Source organism: Emiliania huxleyi (genome assembly GCF_000372725.1).
Source record: "Emiliania huxleyi CCMP1516 chromosome Unknown EMIHUscaffold_12, whole genome shotgun sequence".
NCBI lineage: Eukaryota > Haptophyta > Isochrysidales > Noelaerhabdaceae > Emiliania > Emiliania huxleyi.
Window position 1 is genome coordinate 773,433 of NW_005201392.1, and position 15,205 is coordinate 788,637.

The 15,205-nt window shown below is 68.4% G+C and overlaps 2 protein-coding genes across 2 annotated transcripts; one reads left to right on the forward strand and one right to left on the reverse strand.

Annotated features, from left to right (window-relative positions):
- Nucleotides 1-222: 222 nt before the first annotated feature.
- EMIHUDRAFT_449011 (hypothetical protein) lies at nt 223-3,190 on the reverse strand (the record flags this gene model as incomplete). The annotated part of the gene is made up of 5 exons (XM_005790511.1): nt 2,642-3,190; nt 1,841-2,571; nt 1,139-1,361; nt 919-1,071; nt 223-854 (listed from the first exon to the last, which is right to left on the reverse strand). Coding segments are annotated over exons 1-5 (2,184 nt in total), but the record flags the coding sequence as incomplete, so codon positions are not given.
- A 3,994-nt stretch (nt 3,191-7,184) lies between these two features.
- Nucleotides 7,185-14,580, forward strand: EMIHUDRAFT_449012 (hypothetical protein). The gene is made up of 22 exons (XM_005790512.1): nt 7,185-7,652; nt 7,723-7,891; nt 7,955-8,084; nt 8,203-8,389; nt 8,581-8,620; nt 8,724-8,837; nt 9,006-9,430; nt 9,663-9,699; nt 9,822-10,357; nt 10,426-10,563; nt 10,643-10,673; nt 10,862-10,909; nt 11,158-11,397; nt 11,545-11,736; nt 11,920-12,036; nt 12,107-12,301; nt 12,623-12,937; nt 13,017-13,052; nt 13,141-13,221; nt 13,288-13,698; nt 13,774-14,001; nt 14,329-14,580. Exons 1-22 carry the CDS (start codon nt 7,213-7,215, stop codon nt 14,395-14,397), a joined length of 4,179 nt encoding a protein of 1,392 aa, XP_005790569.1. The 5' UTR covers nt 7,185-7,212; the 3' UTR covers nt 14,398-14,580.
- The last annotated feature ends 625 nt before the right edge of the window (nt 14,581-15,205 follow it).

The window sequence follows — 15,205 nt, forward strand, 5'->3', positions numbered from 1 at the left end:
GCACGGCCGGCTCGCACCTCGACACGAGCTGCGCGAGCAAGCGGGGCAAATCCGCCTCGGCCGCCCGCGCCTGCGCCTCGGCATTGCCATCACACAAGCGCGCCGCGCACAGGCAGCTCCACCAGAGCAGCCTAAGGGAGGGCGTGTCAAAAGCTCATGGGAGGCTCCGGGAAAGCGCACAGGCAGCTACACCAGAGCAGCCGGCTCTCTGCGGCGGCCGCCGGGGCGCCCGACGAAGCGGAGGAGCGGGTCGGGCGGGCCGCGGAGGAGGAGGAGTCGTGGCGGCGGCCCGGCGAGGCGGTGGTGGTGGCGGTGGGAGGAGCCTCTCCGGCGGCGGCGGCGGCGGCTGCTGCGGCGGGCGGAGTGAGCGGCGGCACGGACGCCTTTGGCTGCAATAGGACCGGCCCGGGGGAGCGCGCCTCTGCCCCCTCCCGTGCGGGGGCGCTCCTCGCCGGCATCGACGCGACGGCGCGGAGCGGCGGCGGCGCGGGCGGCGCGGGCGGCACGTGGAGGCGGGGCGGGGCGGGGTGGCCGCCCTGCTGGAAGAGGGTCGGCGCGGAGTGGCGGGTGGAGGGGAGGAGGTGGCGGATCACGTCGGCCAGGCGGCGCTCGAGCCCGAGCTTGAGGCACGCCGCCTGCCCCGCCTCGAGCCGGTCGCAAATCTCGGTGAGCACAAAGAGCGCGAGCACCGACGAGAGCGGCGCGGAGAGCGGCAGAGAGCCCTCCTGCTGCCCCGGAGGCCCGCCCGCGCCTCCGCTCGGGCTGTCGCCGGCGCTGAGGGCCCGGGCGGCGGGGGCGGCGGGCCTCCTAGGCGAGTGGTGCGCGCGGAGGAGGTCGACGAAGAAGCAGTGCGCCTGTGGTGGATGAGGAGCCGGGTCCGCTGTGAATGGGTAGCTAGTGAGTCCGTTGAGGCTGCGCCTGGTGGTTGAGCAGCTCGATCCGCGTCGAGCGGTCGTAGAGCATCGTGGCGGCCCACATGTACAGCAGCGGCGTGCTCAGCTCGGCCGTCGGCGAGGAGGAGAGCAGCTTGAGCACGTAGGGGAAGATGCCGACGCCGAGCGTCTCCCGCACCTCCATAGAGAGACGTGGCCTTTGGGTGGGGCCGAGCTCAAGGCTGTGTGAGCAGCGTCTCCCGCACCGCAAAGGGGCCGAGGGAGACGTAGCGGCCGAGCAGGAGCAAAGAGGCGTAGCGGTGCGTCGGAGAGAGCAGCACCTGCAGCAGGATGGGCAGCTGCTCCGGCGCCGCCGCATCCGCCGCGCCGCGCGAGAGCCAAACCTGATTCGTAATTGGAGGGAGGTGACTCAAAGCATTCGTCAAGGCCCGCCGCGCCGCGCGAGAGCGAGACTTCGAAGGCTGTGAGCTGCTCGGTGAAGAAGGAGGAGGGTGGCACCTGATTGGTCCATCCATGGAGTCATCCACAAAGCTGTGAGCTGCTCGGTGAAGAAGGAGGAGGGCGGCACCGCCGGCGGAGAGGGAGAGCAGGACGGGCCGCCAGGCCGTGCGAGGCCGGCACCGCCCTCCGGGCTCGCGCCTGAGGCGCCTCGCTCGTCGCCCGCGGCTGCGCTGGGCACTCGGGACGGCGGCGGCGCTGCTGCGGCGAGCTGGGTGAGGATGGCCTGCGAGACGTGTCATGGACGTGTCATGGACGTGTCATGGACGTGTCATGGACCGCCAGGCGAGCTGGGCCTCGGCGGCGAGGTCCCAGGCGCCCCACAGCGGGTGACCGTGCGCCTAGAACACATCCATGACACGTCCGTGACGCGTCCACGACACGTGTCCCGCGGCGGCTGGCCGTGCGCCTCTGGCAGCGGCGGCGAGGAGATTGGGTGGAGGTCATACCGCGCAAACACGCGCTGCGCGAGGAGAAAGTTGCGGCAGAGCGAGGCGAGGAGCATGTCCTGCCGATGCACACGCGAGGAGTGAGCTCTTTGGACGAGTTGCAGCTGCGGCAGAGGGAGCGAGGAGCTGTCCTGGCGGAAGAGGCGGCGGAAGAGGTCGCGCGGGAGAGTGGCCCACGCGATGGCGTCGGTCACCGCCGTGAAGATCCAGTTGAGCTCCCCGGCAGGCGTGCGCCGCTCCGACGGCGAGCCAGGCACCCTGCGACGAGGACGCGCCGAGATGCGCCGAGATGCGCCGAGATGCGCCGAGATGCCAAGCGAGGCGCGCCTCTCGAGCAGCTCGTCGGGCAGCGCCACGAGGCCATCGCGCCGGACGAACGAGAGGGCGACGCGGAGCGGCGAGGTGAGGCAGGCGGTGAAGAGGTCGGCGGGCAGCTCCGGAGAGGTTGGCAGCTCCTCGTGCGCGGCGCAGGCAGAGAGCACGATCACGTCGTGGCCGACTTTGGGCGCCGCCTCGCCCGCCCGCCCCATCGCGGCGAGCGCCTGAGGATCGCAGACACATGTCAACGGGACAGCACACGAGTGCCAGCCCTCCCCTTCGGGCGGCGCCTCGTTCAGCCGCCCCGCGTTGTGGCAGTCAAAGACGAGGACGCACGGCGTGCCGAGCCACGAGAGCAGGTCGAGGATCGAGACGGGGTGGTACTGGGTGAAGGTGCGGTTGAAGAGCCAGACCTAGCGAGGGAGGACGAGTCGTCCACTCCAGCTGCTCCGGGAGTGAAGCTGCGCGGTGGAAGAGCCAGACCTCCCCGTTGACTGTCGGCCGCGGCACGCCGTGACCGTTAAAGTGGAGCAGCAGCCGCTCGTCGCGGCCGGGACTCGCGCGGCGCAGCGAGGCGCACCACTTCCGCACCTCCTGCGCCGTCGGGTCCAGGCACGCCCGCACGGTCTTCGTGCCGCGCGGCTGCCACTGCTCGTACTGCTGCTGGAGCGCAGTCGCGATCGCCTCGATCGCCTTCTGGCCCGCGACCGGCCCGGCGAGCGGGTCGAGCCAGCACTCGAGCCTCGCGCACGGCGTCGGCTTGGTCACGTCGGGCGGGTCGACGCCAATGTTGAGCGCCAACACGAGCACGAGCGACGGAGTCTTCATCCGCTCGCGCATCCGCCACGCGGAGATCTCGTCGCCGCGCTCCTCGCCAGGCCATCCGCCCTCGTCCGGCAGCGCGAGCAGCAGCTGGTGCTCGTGCAGCATCCGGGCGGACACGCGAATCGGCCCTAGCACTGCTGCCGACCGCGAGCCGGTGGCCTCGCGTGTGCGTGTATCGTGTGTGTGCCCGCCTGGAACATACTGTTTACATATTACAAGAAAAGATGGCCTTTCTCATCACTGCCCTGGCCGCTGGCGCGCCCCCACGAGAGGCACTGGTGGTCTCTGGTGCACGGTGTCGCGTGCGTCGGTGTGCTCGGTCCGGCGGGTCGGCGTCGGGTCGGCGCGATAACCGCATCGGAAAAAGCGTGCAGGAGCGAGCGGGACCGAGAAAAAGAAAGAACGAAACCCCAAGGATGGGAGGACGGCACGCCGCCGCAGATGGATTACTTTATTTTATGGCCCCAGCTTCGGTACCCGTACCCCCCAGGTCAGGGCTCTCTAGCCACGCCCATGAAGGCTGCTGTGATGTACATCCTGCTCATTGTGGCAGCATCGCCTAGTGTGATATGTTTTGCGACATCTGACGCCTTTTTGGCGTGCGAAGCCCAGCTCCTCGGCGGGGTATACCAGACGGTCAACAACGTCATCGATTTGGACAAGAACGGCATCATCAGCAAGGAGGAATTCGTCACGAGCGACAAAGATGGCGATGGGCAGCTGACGATCAAGGAGGCTGACGTCGATGCGCAGCTGATCAGCACCTCGAGCTCGACTTCCTGCAAGGAGGTTGACGTCGATGACTTTTCGGTGGTGTACAGGATGGAGGGCGATGATGTTGTGAGCTCGATCGAGTTCGATGGCGCCCCCCGCTTGGGCTTCCTCCGCTGTTGCAACTGCGTGGGGCCCGTGTGCCCCATGGCCGCTATCAATCTCTGGATGGCTTTGTGGCCCTGCTGCGATTAAGATGGTGCTCCCCTTATTCCTCCTTGACGCGCCGCTGCTCGAGGCTGACTTGCGCCTTGAGAGAACTCACCTGCACACGACGCGCGCACGCCCGCGGTGGAGGCGGGAGCGCTCCGTGGCAGGGCGGGGGGCAAGGGGCTGTGGGAAGGGGAGGGCGAGGAAGGGCAGGGCGACTGATGCTGGCAGGGAGGGGGGGGAGGGAGGGAGGGGGGGGAGGGAGGGAGGGAGGGAGGGAGGGAGGGAGGGAGGGGTGATTTACGCTCACTTAGGAGTTCTTCCTCCCCCCCTCCCCCTCCAGCTCCACGCGACGCGCACGCGGCAGCCGGCACTACATTTAGAGAGATTATTACTTGTTAGTTTCGCGTGCAGGTTATATGCTAGACCAGTAGACGTCCCAAAATGTTACAGGCACGTGTCTGGGCTCTTTATTAAGCGGCGGCAGAGGGGCTCTCGCCTAGACCGGCTCTGTGCGTTGAATAGTAATTAGTATACTGACGTATCAAGAGCAAAGACGGCGTCCCCACACACGTGGTGGCCGGCCAGGGATGTGGCAGTTCTGGGTTGACCACCTTGGCGTGCGGGCTTGTGTGCACAGCCATCTCCTTGCCGTCGATGGTGCAGTAGCACACGCCGTACGGGTGAACGGTCCACGGGTTGTCGTCGTTTGAGTGCGCTGGCCGTGTTGATCCAGTACTGAAACTTGTACCGGCCATCGATGCACATGACGGTGACGGGCAACACTCGGCCGTCTTGCTTGACCAGCATGGCCGGCACGTCCTTGGCGGGCGTCCACAGCCCGTCGAGCCAGTGCTCCATGAGGATCGTGCCGCCCAGGTGTGTGAGGTCGCTGGCTGTGAGGTGGAGGGGCCCAATCATGTGGTGCGTCTCCTCGGCCACATAGGACTCGACCTTGGGCAGGATGTCTCGGTCGGCGGTGGCGCGGGCGTGCTGCAGCACCGCCTCCCAGCAGCAGTAGTTGCCGCGCTTGGTCATGCGAGAGGTGGGCGTCTTCCAGAAGGGCATGAAGCAGCCGGGCCCCTTCATTGGGATGCCAGTGTAGTCACAGACATAGTGGCTGACCTTCGCCTCGGCATCCACGTGGAGGGTGTGGCGGCCCATTTTGGGTTCGAATTTCTCAACCCCCCTATCAAGAGCGGGCGGCCTTTCCTCTCGGCACCATTCCTGTCGGCCGCGTCGTCGGCGCACGCTGGACCGTGGTGACGGACGACGAGGAGACGGACGAGGAGTAGTCGTAGCGCAGTGTCACGCGACCCTTATACACACGGCGCCCCCCTGAGATTTGATTGAGATGCAGATGAGCTCGCGAGCTCGCGCGTGTGTTTCGTCGGTCGGCCGTCCTCTTCACACATCTCACTGAGATTGGTATCCAAATTCCATGTTCACAGCAATTGTCTCCCCTTTTTTTTCACCACCTGAGATCCCGAATCTCAGCCCTGCAATTATGACCCCAACTGCCCTGCCCTGCCCTGCCCTGCCCTGCCGTACTGCCCTGCCCGCATACTGCCGCACAACTGCCCTGCCCGATCCCCTACCTGCCCCGGGTGTGAAACCCACACTGCCCTGCCCTGCCCTGCCCACACTGCCGAGGTGTGAATACCTGCCCGCTCCCGAGGTCTCGGAGAAACTTAGAGTACACGTATATGCACACACAACGCTCTCGCGCGGCAGAGAAGAATTTTACCGCAAAACTCCCTCGCAGAGGAGAAACTGCTGCGTGGTGCACGCCCTCCGAGCGGGGCGGGGTCTGCCCGTCGGGTTGCTGCCCTAATCCCACCAGGGTTTGACTGCTCTATTTATTTATAGGAGAAACTGAGGAACTGTCGAGCCGGTGGTGCGTTCTTTCTTTCTTTTGGAGAAACTGTCGACCGCAGGCTCAATCACGGCGAATTGGTGTGTCGCTTAGAACGCCGCGTATCCTCGTCAGCGAAAGTCTGCGCGCACTCACTTTCCACGCCCAATCGCCAGCCAGCGGCCCCCACCTTCCTCGTCGTGGCTGTCTGTCGCTGCAGGCACAGTGTGTGTGTGTGTGTGTGTGTGTGTGTGTGTGTGTGTGTGTGTGTGCGTGCGTGCGTGCGTGCGTGCGTGCGTGCGTGCGTGCGTGCGTGCGTGCGTGCGTGTGTGTGTGCGTGCGTGTGTGTGTGTGTGTGTGTGTGTGTGTGTGTGTGTGTGTGTGTGTGTGTGTGTGTGTGTGCATTTTCACACTCACACACTGCAGGCACAGCGCATGTCAGTTGCGGTGCAGCTCCGCGGCGGCGGATGAGATCGCGACCGAGCTCCGGCTCGCCGCGGCGTCGGAGGGCGCCACCACCGCCTGACTGGCCTTGCGTTACTACGCGCCTCGCCGTGTGTCTGTAACCTCCTGGCGTTTGTGCCCCGTCAGTGCTAGCGTCAGTGCCGCGTCCTGTGCCCGCGAGTTCATTTAACAAAAAACCGGTGTCGATCGCCGAGTTTTCTTCTCGCGCGCGTAAAAGGAGTCGCTTAGGCGGCTCCGGTGGTGTGCCGGTGTGTGTGTACCAGTCCGCGCCAGTCCGCGCCCTTGTTGATTGTGCCAGAGCAGTGTGCCGTGAGAGAGGCTTGTATTCTAAGAACTTTTCGCGTGTTCTAGCCTGCCCAGTGCGCGCCAGTCCCGTGCCAATTGTTGTGCGATGGAGTTTCGTTCTAAAATTCGTTTCGCGTGGTGTGTACCTGCCTGAGCTGTGTTAGTGCCAGTGCGCGCCAGTCCCTTGCCCGGTGTTGTCTGGGTGTTGTGCGAGGCACTTGGCATGCGGTAAATTCATCTTTTCCCTCCGAGGACTGCCGCACTTGCATATAATCGAATTGCCACCTCACTCATGACCCCACAGCCCTGTCTCTAGGTCCAGACACTCCACGCACCACGCTGGAAGAAAGAGTAAGCCCAATCATCATCAGCTCTAGCTGTGATACATCTAGCTTTGTCCTTTGATATTTAAGCCTTTGAGCCGTAATTTCCAGGGTGGGGAGTCAGCCTAGCCAGCGCAGCGCGAACTTGCCGTCTGAGCCTAGCTAGCGAGCGCAGGCAGCGCGAGCTCGCTCTGAGCCTAGCGCAGCGCGAACCCGCGCACACAAAAGCTTTTGCGCAGCAACCCGGCCGGGCAACCCTTGAAATAAAGTTACTCTCGTGAGGCTGGCAATTGAACGCAATGTTCACACCTCACGCAGAAAAGGTTATGTTGCAGGCGAGCTGAGGCGGTCGGTTCGCGGGGCTTGTGCTCGGTGTGTATATGGATCGCTGGAGCTTCATCCTCGGCGTGGCCGTCGCCGTCATCCTGCGCAAGGTCGTCGACGTCCTCGGCGAGCCGTATCACGTCGCGAGCAGCATCCAAGTGGGCGAGCCCAAGTGGGTGCAGCCCATCAAGCGGCTGATGGACGGCGGGCATGAGGCGAACCGGCAGCTGGCTGTGGGCGACGTGCTCTCGGCCGTGGCGGCGCAGCAGCTGCACCACGCACACACGCTCGCCAATGCCCTCTCTGCCTCCATCGAGGCACCGCTCGCGCTGCGCTCCGCCGTCGTGGGCCTCGGCGTGCGCGTGCTGCTGGCGCTGGCGGCCGTCTGGTCGATGGCTCCGATCGCCCGCGCCGGCGTGCGGCGGCTGTCGCGCCCGCGGCCCGCCATGCGCAGCTGGCTCGCGCAGGTCGAGCAGCGGCTGCTCGGCTCTCCCTGGCTCGGCCGTGGCCAGAGAGGCTCGCCCTTGCCTCTCAACCGCACTCACGCGTGCTTCATGCGTGAGCAGGCTCGGCTGCCTCGTCACCGGCCTCATCCTCGCCGCCGCCGTCGCCGTCATCGTGCAAGCCGCGCCGCCTCCTCCGCCCTCCCCTCCCGCGGCGGCAGAGTGGCACGAGCGCGCGACGCACCCGTCCGCTGTGAGACCGCCACAGGAGGGCGCGTGCGCCGCCTCCCGGGCGCGCGGGCACGGCGTTGGCGCGGGTCCCAAGCATGCGTCTTGAATTCAGTAAACTTGTCAGGCGCGGGGGCCGGTGTGGCGCGGCGCCGCCGTCGGCAGCGCCTTTTGGCGCCGGTTGGTCGGCGCGAAAGCCGATGGTTGCTGCGGCTCGGAGGGCTGCGCCGCGCCGGATGGGAGTGGCGACGAGGCAGGTGGCGAGGGCGGTGAGTCGGCGGAGCAGCGTTTGCTGCTGCAGCACCTCGGCACGCGCCTCCCCGCGCTGCCGCGCCACCCCTGACACAAGCTGGATCCCGACCAGTTGACCCTCAGGCTTGCCGCTTCTCTCCGCGCTGACCCGCCTCCTGGGCGGGGGCTACCGCCGCCTCGCCGCCGCGCTGCGCCAGCTGCGGCCCGCGCTGTGCTGCCTCGGCGTCCAGGCCTCCCTCGCCTCCCTGCTGCTACTCGCAATGCGGCTCCGGCAGCGGCTGCAGCAGCGCGACTCGAGCAACTACGCAAAGTGGTTCGGCGCCTCCGCCGCAAACGGCGCCGCCACCCCGCCGCTGCTGCCGCCGCAGCCTCGCCGGTCCAGCAGCGGCGGCGTGGCGGCGGCGGCGGCGGCGGCGCTCAGCTCGCCGACGGGTGCGGAGGGCGCTGGCTCTCGACAGTGCGTGAGAAGCTTCCGCGAAGCTACTCCGAGCCTTCCTGCAGGCGCGGAGCGGCTCTCGTCGATGCGCGAGAACCTGAGCCGGTCGAGGGAGCAGCTCGGCCAGTTCCAGGCCAGCCTCGAGCCCGAGACCGCAGCGGGGCTGGACCGAGGCTGCCCCGAGATGACGCGAGACCCGAAAGCGTAGGTCAACCTCGAGTCCAAGATCCTCGACCTCGCCGACCAGAGCCGCCGCCGCCGCATGGCTGGGCTGTACGGGCTGCGCCGGCTCGGCGCAGCGGCGCAGCTGCTCCTCTGCCTCGTCCCTGCGTACGAGCTCGCCTCCCTCTGGTGGACCCTGTGGTGGGACCTCTCCCTGCGCCGCGGGGCAGGCCGCGCCTCGCTCAGCGCCGACGCGGCGGCGGCGGCGGCGGCGGCGGCGGCGGGGTTCCGCGCGCTCGCGTCGCTCTGCTTCCTGCTTTGGCTGCAGTCTGTCGGCCGCACATGCTGGCTGCTGCTCTCGCTCGCCCTAGTGCGCGACGACGCGACGGAGACCTCCTTCGTCGACGCGATGACTTTCACGTCCATCGCGCCGCGCGTCGAGCGGCTCCTCTCCGCGGCGACGCGCGGCCTTGCCATCTTTCCGCCCGGCTATGTCTTTTGGTACGCGGCGGCGCTCGAGCTGCTCAACTGCCGCGGCCCGCGCCTGGCCCAGATGGCGCTGCTCGGCACCGGCCTCGGCGTCTCGCAGGTCCTCGGCTCCGCTACGTCCCTCGCGCCCTCCGCTGCGACCGCCGCGCTCTGGCGCGGTTGGGCCGAGCAGGCGCGCGCGCTCGTGCCGCTCGTCGCGCTGTTGCAGTCGGCGGGCAGCTTCGACGCGCCTCCCCCGCGCTGCCTGCTGCTGCTCGCCGCGCCGTCTCTCCTCTCCGGCTACGCCCCTCTCCCTCGAGGACGGACAGGTAAGGCGCGTCAGCGCACGAACGAGTCGTGCGTGGGTAGGCTTCGCCCTCTTCCTCGAGGACCGGCGTGCCGCTTGCCCCGCCGGCGACGACAAGCCACCGGGACCGGGCCCCGCCAGCCCGGACGCGGCCCCGCCGCGCACGCCGTCGCCGCGGCGCACTTTCTGGGGCGACGAGTCCCGCTTCAGCGACGTGACCGCGCGCAACGCGTCGCTGCGCGGCCTCGTGCGCCTCATCGCCGGGGAGTTTGGGAGCGAGCCGCTGCTGCCGGCATCGCTGCTGCGGCCCAAGCGGATGCCCTCATTCACAAGTTCATTGGGAAGCGCATGAATCCACCCCTCCCTCAGGACTCGCTGCTGCGGCTCAAGCGGATGCACTCGCGCGTGCGCGCGGCGGCCTCCAAGGCGTCGGAGAGCGCCAGCCTCAACTTCCTGGCGCGGCTGCTCGGCGAGGGAGGGCCGATCCACACGGCGCTGCTCACGTCGGGCGGCTCGCCGCTGCCGTCGGAGCTGCTGCCGGTGGCGCGGCTGCTGCTCGACCACTCGCACCGCGTGGCGAACGAGCCGCGGATCGGCTCTGCCGTCGCGCAGCTCTGGCCGATGGGCGGGTCGCTGCTCGCTTCGCTGCTGCACGACGTCTTCCTCTCGCAGCACGGGCGGTGGATGCTGCGCCGCGGCTTGTGCGCGCTGCAGGCCCAAGAGGAGGAGATGGCGCCGCCGGACGAGGTTCGCTTCCCGCGCGAGCTGCTGCACGGGCTCAAGAAGTGGACTCTCATGCCTGCGGTCGGCGTGCGCGGGTGCGTCGTGGCGCACGACGACCTCAAGGCGGACAGCGCGGTGCCGGCCTCGCGCATCTTCTCGATGCGGGACGACCCTCGGACGGGGCACACCGCTGCCGCGGAGGCTTGTTCAGAGACTGTTGGTTCTTCACGCGCAGCTTGTCCTGTTTTAGGCAGCCGTTGCCGTGGACGCCGGTGATCCGCGTGGCCGCCCGCTGCTACACCACGCTCGGCAAGGACGGCCAGCCAGTGCGGCTCGTCCTCGACACTAAGAACTTGGTGCGCATCCGGCGCGTCGGCTACTTCACCGAGTGCTCACCGAGGGCGTCGCTCGTCTCACCGCTGTGCCGCGTCTCTTCACGCAGCAGCTGCGAACAGGTGCTCGCCGAGGGCGTCGCTCTTCAACGCGCGCGTCACCGCCGTGCACGCGGCCGCCCCCGCGCCGCAGACGGAGCGCTTCGCCCCCGGCGGCCGCCCCGCCACGCCGCGCGGTGCAGCCGCCGCGGCGCTCGCGGAGAGCGCGCTCGCCGGACTCGAGGCGGAGAAGGAATCCGCCACTTAGTTAAGGGAGCGGCTCATTGACTGACCGATGCGCCCTCCGGGCCCTAGGCGGGGCTCGCTGTCCGCGCGGCGGAGCGCACCGAGTCGGCAGCGCGCGTGGCGGCGGAGGAGGGGAGCGGGCGGCGGCGGGGCGGCGAGGCGACTTGCACCGTCGAGTACGTGGACGACCTCGAGGCGTGCCGCCGAGATGTCGTAAAGGGAGGGAGAGAGAGGAGAGAGGCGAGAAGGGGGGAGAGAAAGAGAGGAGAGAGACGGCGCTGCTGCTGGCCGAGGAGCGACGCCGGGCGGGGTGCGAGGGCGGGAGTGTGTCGCCGGTGTGCCGACAACACCCTTGTCGCTGCCAGGTGCTGCTCGCCAAGGACGACGCGGAGCAGGAGGCCGAGTTCAACTTCATCACGCTCATCGACCTGCCGGTGCCGCCGTGGCGCATGCCGCTGCACGTGTGGATGCGAGGCATGCAGGTCGACCTCACGATGGTCGGCTCGGCGCGGCAGGGCGAGAAGCTCCTCTCCCTCGAGTGGGAGGCGGCCTCGCCAGAGGACGAGGCGCGCGGCCGCGTCGGCTCCGTCATCATCTGCCTTGACGTCGACCCGCTCGACGTGGCGGTGCGAGAAGCAGCCGAGATGCAGCCGAGATGCAGCCGAGATGCAGCCGAGGTGCAGCCGAGGTGGCGGTGCGGCTGGCCCAAAAGAGGAGGCTCGTTCGCTTGGGTTGACGATTTGAATGTGGAGCGTTTGAACGGTGAGGTGCGGCTGCCCGAGATTGGCCTGCGGCTGCTCGGCACGGAGCGGCACAAAGACTTGCGCGCCAAGGGGCGGAACGGCAAGATCGTCGCCCGCCTCCGCCTCGCCATCGAGAAGGGCGGGGCGCTCGCGCCGGCCGGCACGCAGCCCGCGGCACTCGGCCCAGGCCTCTACCTCACCGTCGAGCACATCTCGCTTAAGCTAGAGGACATCCGGATCGAGGCGCCCGAACCTACCCGAGATCACCTGACAGTACCCGAGATTACCTGAGATTACCTGGAGGAATCCGGGTCGAGGGCCTCCTCCACCGTCAAGGGCGATTCATTACGAACGGAGGTTGAGCCAGTCCTCACCCAGTGATAGGCCTCCTCCACCGTCAAGGGCGGCACGCGCACCGGCCTCGTCCGGCTCGCCGCCTCCGCCTCGGGCCTCATCTCCGCCTTCACGCCCGAGTGGATGGCGAACAAGCTCTGGCGGCCGGTGCCAACGTCTCGATCGAGGAGGCCGTCGGCGAGATGACCCGAGATGACCCGAGATCGGCCGAGAGCAGGTGCTCACCTCGATCGAGGAGGCCATCGTCGAGAACAACCAGTCCAACCCCGTGCTGCTGGTCCAGGAGCTCCACCTCCTCGCCGACGTCGCGACCTACCTCCAGCGCGCGATGCGCCGCCAGGCGGACCGCGAGACGGCACTCGAGCAGAGCCTCAAGGTCAAGTACGCCCGCCGCCTCCTCGCGCGGGCAAAGGTCCGAGCGAGGCGCGCGCGCGAGGACATCTCCGCCGCCGCCGGCATCTCGCGCCACGGCTACCTCTGGCGACTGCTCATATAACACAGCATGAGATGACATCACGTAACAGGCATCTCGCACCACGGCTACCTCTGGCGACTGCTCATATAACACAGCATGAGATGACATCACGTAACAGGCATCTCGCACCACGGCTACCTCTGGCGACTGCTCGACTCGCCGCACTCTGTCGGCAGCGCCCTCTCGCCCGAGGCGTTCGGATCAAGTCGCGCGCCACCCGCGCGACGAGCGCCCCGTCACGCGTGCTGCGGTGAACAGGCTCTCATGTCGCTCGCCGCCGTCGCGTCGAGCTCGCGCGCCACGGCAGCTCGCCTGCGGCCGCGCCGCTCCCTCGGGGGCGCCTTGTCTGACAGCTCGGGAGCCGTCCTGCAGGCGCGCCCGCAGCGGCACCGCTCCCTCGAGGAGGGCGGGCGGGCCTCGCTCTCCGACGGGTGGCAGTCGCGCCGCTCGATCTTGCGGGCGAGCCAGGCGGCGGCGGCGGGCTGGCGCCGCGTCTACGTCGTGCTCGGCGGCGGGCGGCTGCGCGAGTACCGGAACTTGCAGGCCGCCCGCGACGACATCGTTTCGCGCCTCGTCCTGACGGCACAGCGCGGGCCTAGTGCGCTGACTAGGCTTGCTCGATGGTGCGTGAGTGGTTGCGGCGACTCATTAGGCGCAGCGCGGGTCCGACGTGCGCGCGGCGCGTGTGGTGCCACCGCGCGAGGATCGCGCGTGGTGTGCCTCGAGCTGGACGTGGCGTGGACGTGTCACGGACGCGTCTTTGGACGTGCCTCTAGGGCCGCGAGTGGTGCCTCGAGCTGGATGTGCAGGGGCTAATGAAGGCGCTCGAGCGGAAGACGTACGCGTGCGAGACGCAGGAGGGCCGCGCCGCCCGCCGGAGCACGGCCGCGGACACGCCCGTCACTCGTCCCCTCTCCGCGCAGGAGGGACGCCGCCGGTGGGCCGATTGCGCGCGGTTGGAGGCGCGGACACCCGCGCGGCTCAGCCTCGAGTCCGCCATCGGCCAGGCCGGCCACTCCATCACGAGCGCCTTCAGCCATCTGCGGCTGCCGCTCGGCCTGCGCAGGGCGCACGTCGCGCCGTTCGAGGAGGGCGCCGCCACGCCGACGCGGACGCCGCCCTCGCCCGTCTTCCTGTCTGCCTGCTCGCACGCCGCCGCGCCACGCGGCGGCTCGCGCCCCGCCTCCCCGGCCGCCGACCCCGCCGCCGAGCCGTCGGAGGGGCAGGCGCGCGCCTCGACCGCCTCGTCGGCTCCGCGGCGCCTGGCCGGCGCGTGCTCGTCCGCCACGGGGACGGAGTGGTGCAAGCCGCTGCCGCTCCCCCCCTCGCTGGCGGTGGGGGGCGCCGAGCCTGAGCCGCACTCCTCGCGGGGCACTCCCACGAGCCCTCTCGGACCCCGTCCTTGGTAGGCCCTCGAGCCGGCGCAGCGCCTCTCGGGCCGTTCGCCCAGCTCGCCCCGATGGCAGCGCCTGGCGCAGGCCAAGCTCGAGGAGATTGGCAAGGAGATCTCAAAGACGAGCGAGGAGATCGGCAAGGCGGCGCAGGCCAAGCTCGACGAGATTGGCAAGGCGGCGGGCTCGTCGCAGCGCAAGGCGCAGGAGCGGGTGAGCGCGCTCGTCCACTTTGCGCAGGAGCAGGTGGCGATCTCTCGCCGCTCGTCGAGCCCCGCCGCCGTGAGCATATCTGGGGGCGGCAAGGCGCGGCCCTGCCGGCCTTCGCGCCCGCCCCGCCCGCCCCGAGAAGGGGACGCGTGCGCAACCTTCCCGGGCGCGTGCAGCAGCGAGACCCCGGCAATCACCGCCTGCCCGCTGCGCGGCGGCGCCATCATGTGCCGCTCGAGCTCGTCGCCGTCGACGCCACGCGGAGCAGCGGCCGAGGGCGACGCGGGGGCCTCGAGCACCGAGACGCCGTCCACACCGCACAATCTCCCGCGCATTCTGTCGGAGGATGTTGCCGGCCCGCAGGAGATACCGGAGGCGAGTCGACGCGTCCCCCCGCCGCTGGCGCGGACGCTGCACTTCTCGGTCGAGTGAGGCGCCCCTACCCTTGCGCAGTGAGATTATACGTCCGGCGGGTGTACTGTAGCGTGTGCACCCACAACCGGTGTGCGCGTATGGTGTCTTGAGTCATGTGCACATGTACATATGGGCGCACGTCGGAGCAGCGTCCGAGCAACGTCGTACTGCGGAAAGTACAGAGCTGCGCCGTGGAGTACTATGCCGAGAACACAACACAGTCAGACAGCGATCCTCGCGGGCTCTCTCCACTTTGCTTTTTAATGTTAATCTGCTGTGCACACTAGCGGCGACCTCAAGAAAAAACTCGGACCCACGAAGACAAGGAGCGCGCGCCAATGGCCGCCTCCGTGACACTCCCACCTCCTGGGCCGGCGCGGGAGTTTTACTGCCGAGTTTCTCCCGGCCGGCCGCCTCCTGACACGCCCACTGACCGAGCCCATCGAAAAAAATTCGGCGCGCCGCACTGCTCTGACCCCTGCTCGCCCCTGCTCGCCCCTGCTCGCCACTGTCGCCTCGGTTGCCGAGGCTGCCGCGCACCCGCGCGCTACGCGACTACGAACTGCACCAGCTGGGCTCGAACCAACGACCAAAACGTCCCCGACCCGAACGCTGCACCAACTAGGCCACACCGCAGGCTCGATATGCAATACGCACAAAACTGGCCGCTCATAAAGCACTACTCATTTGCCGAGGCCACGCGGCGCCCCTCCACAGCCAGCCTACCCTCCTATCGCGCCACTCGAAGCCCCGCGGCCGCCTCTCGCCTACCGCGCTGCCCTCGCCTGCCACCGCACCGCCCGCGCTCCAGCCTAACCAGCTCTGC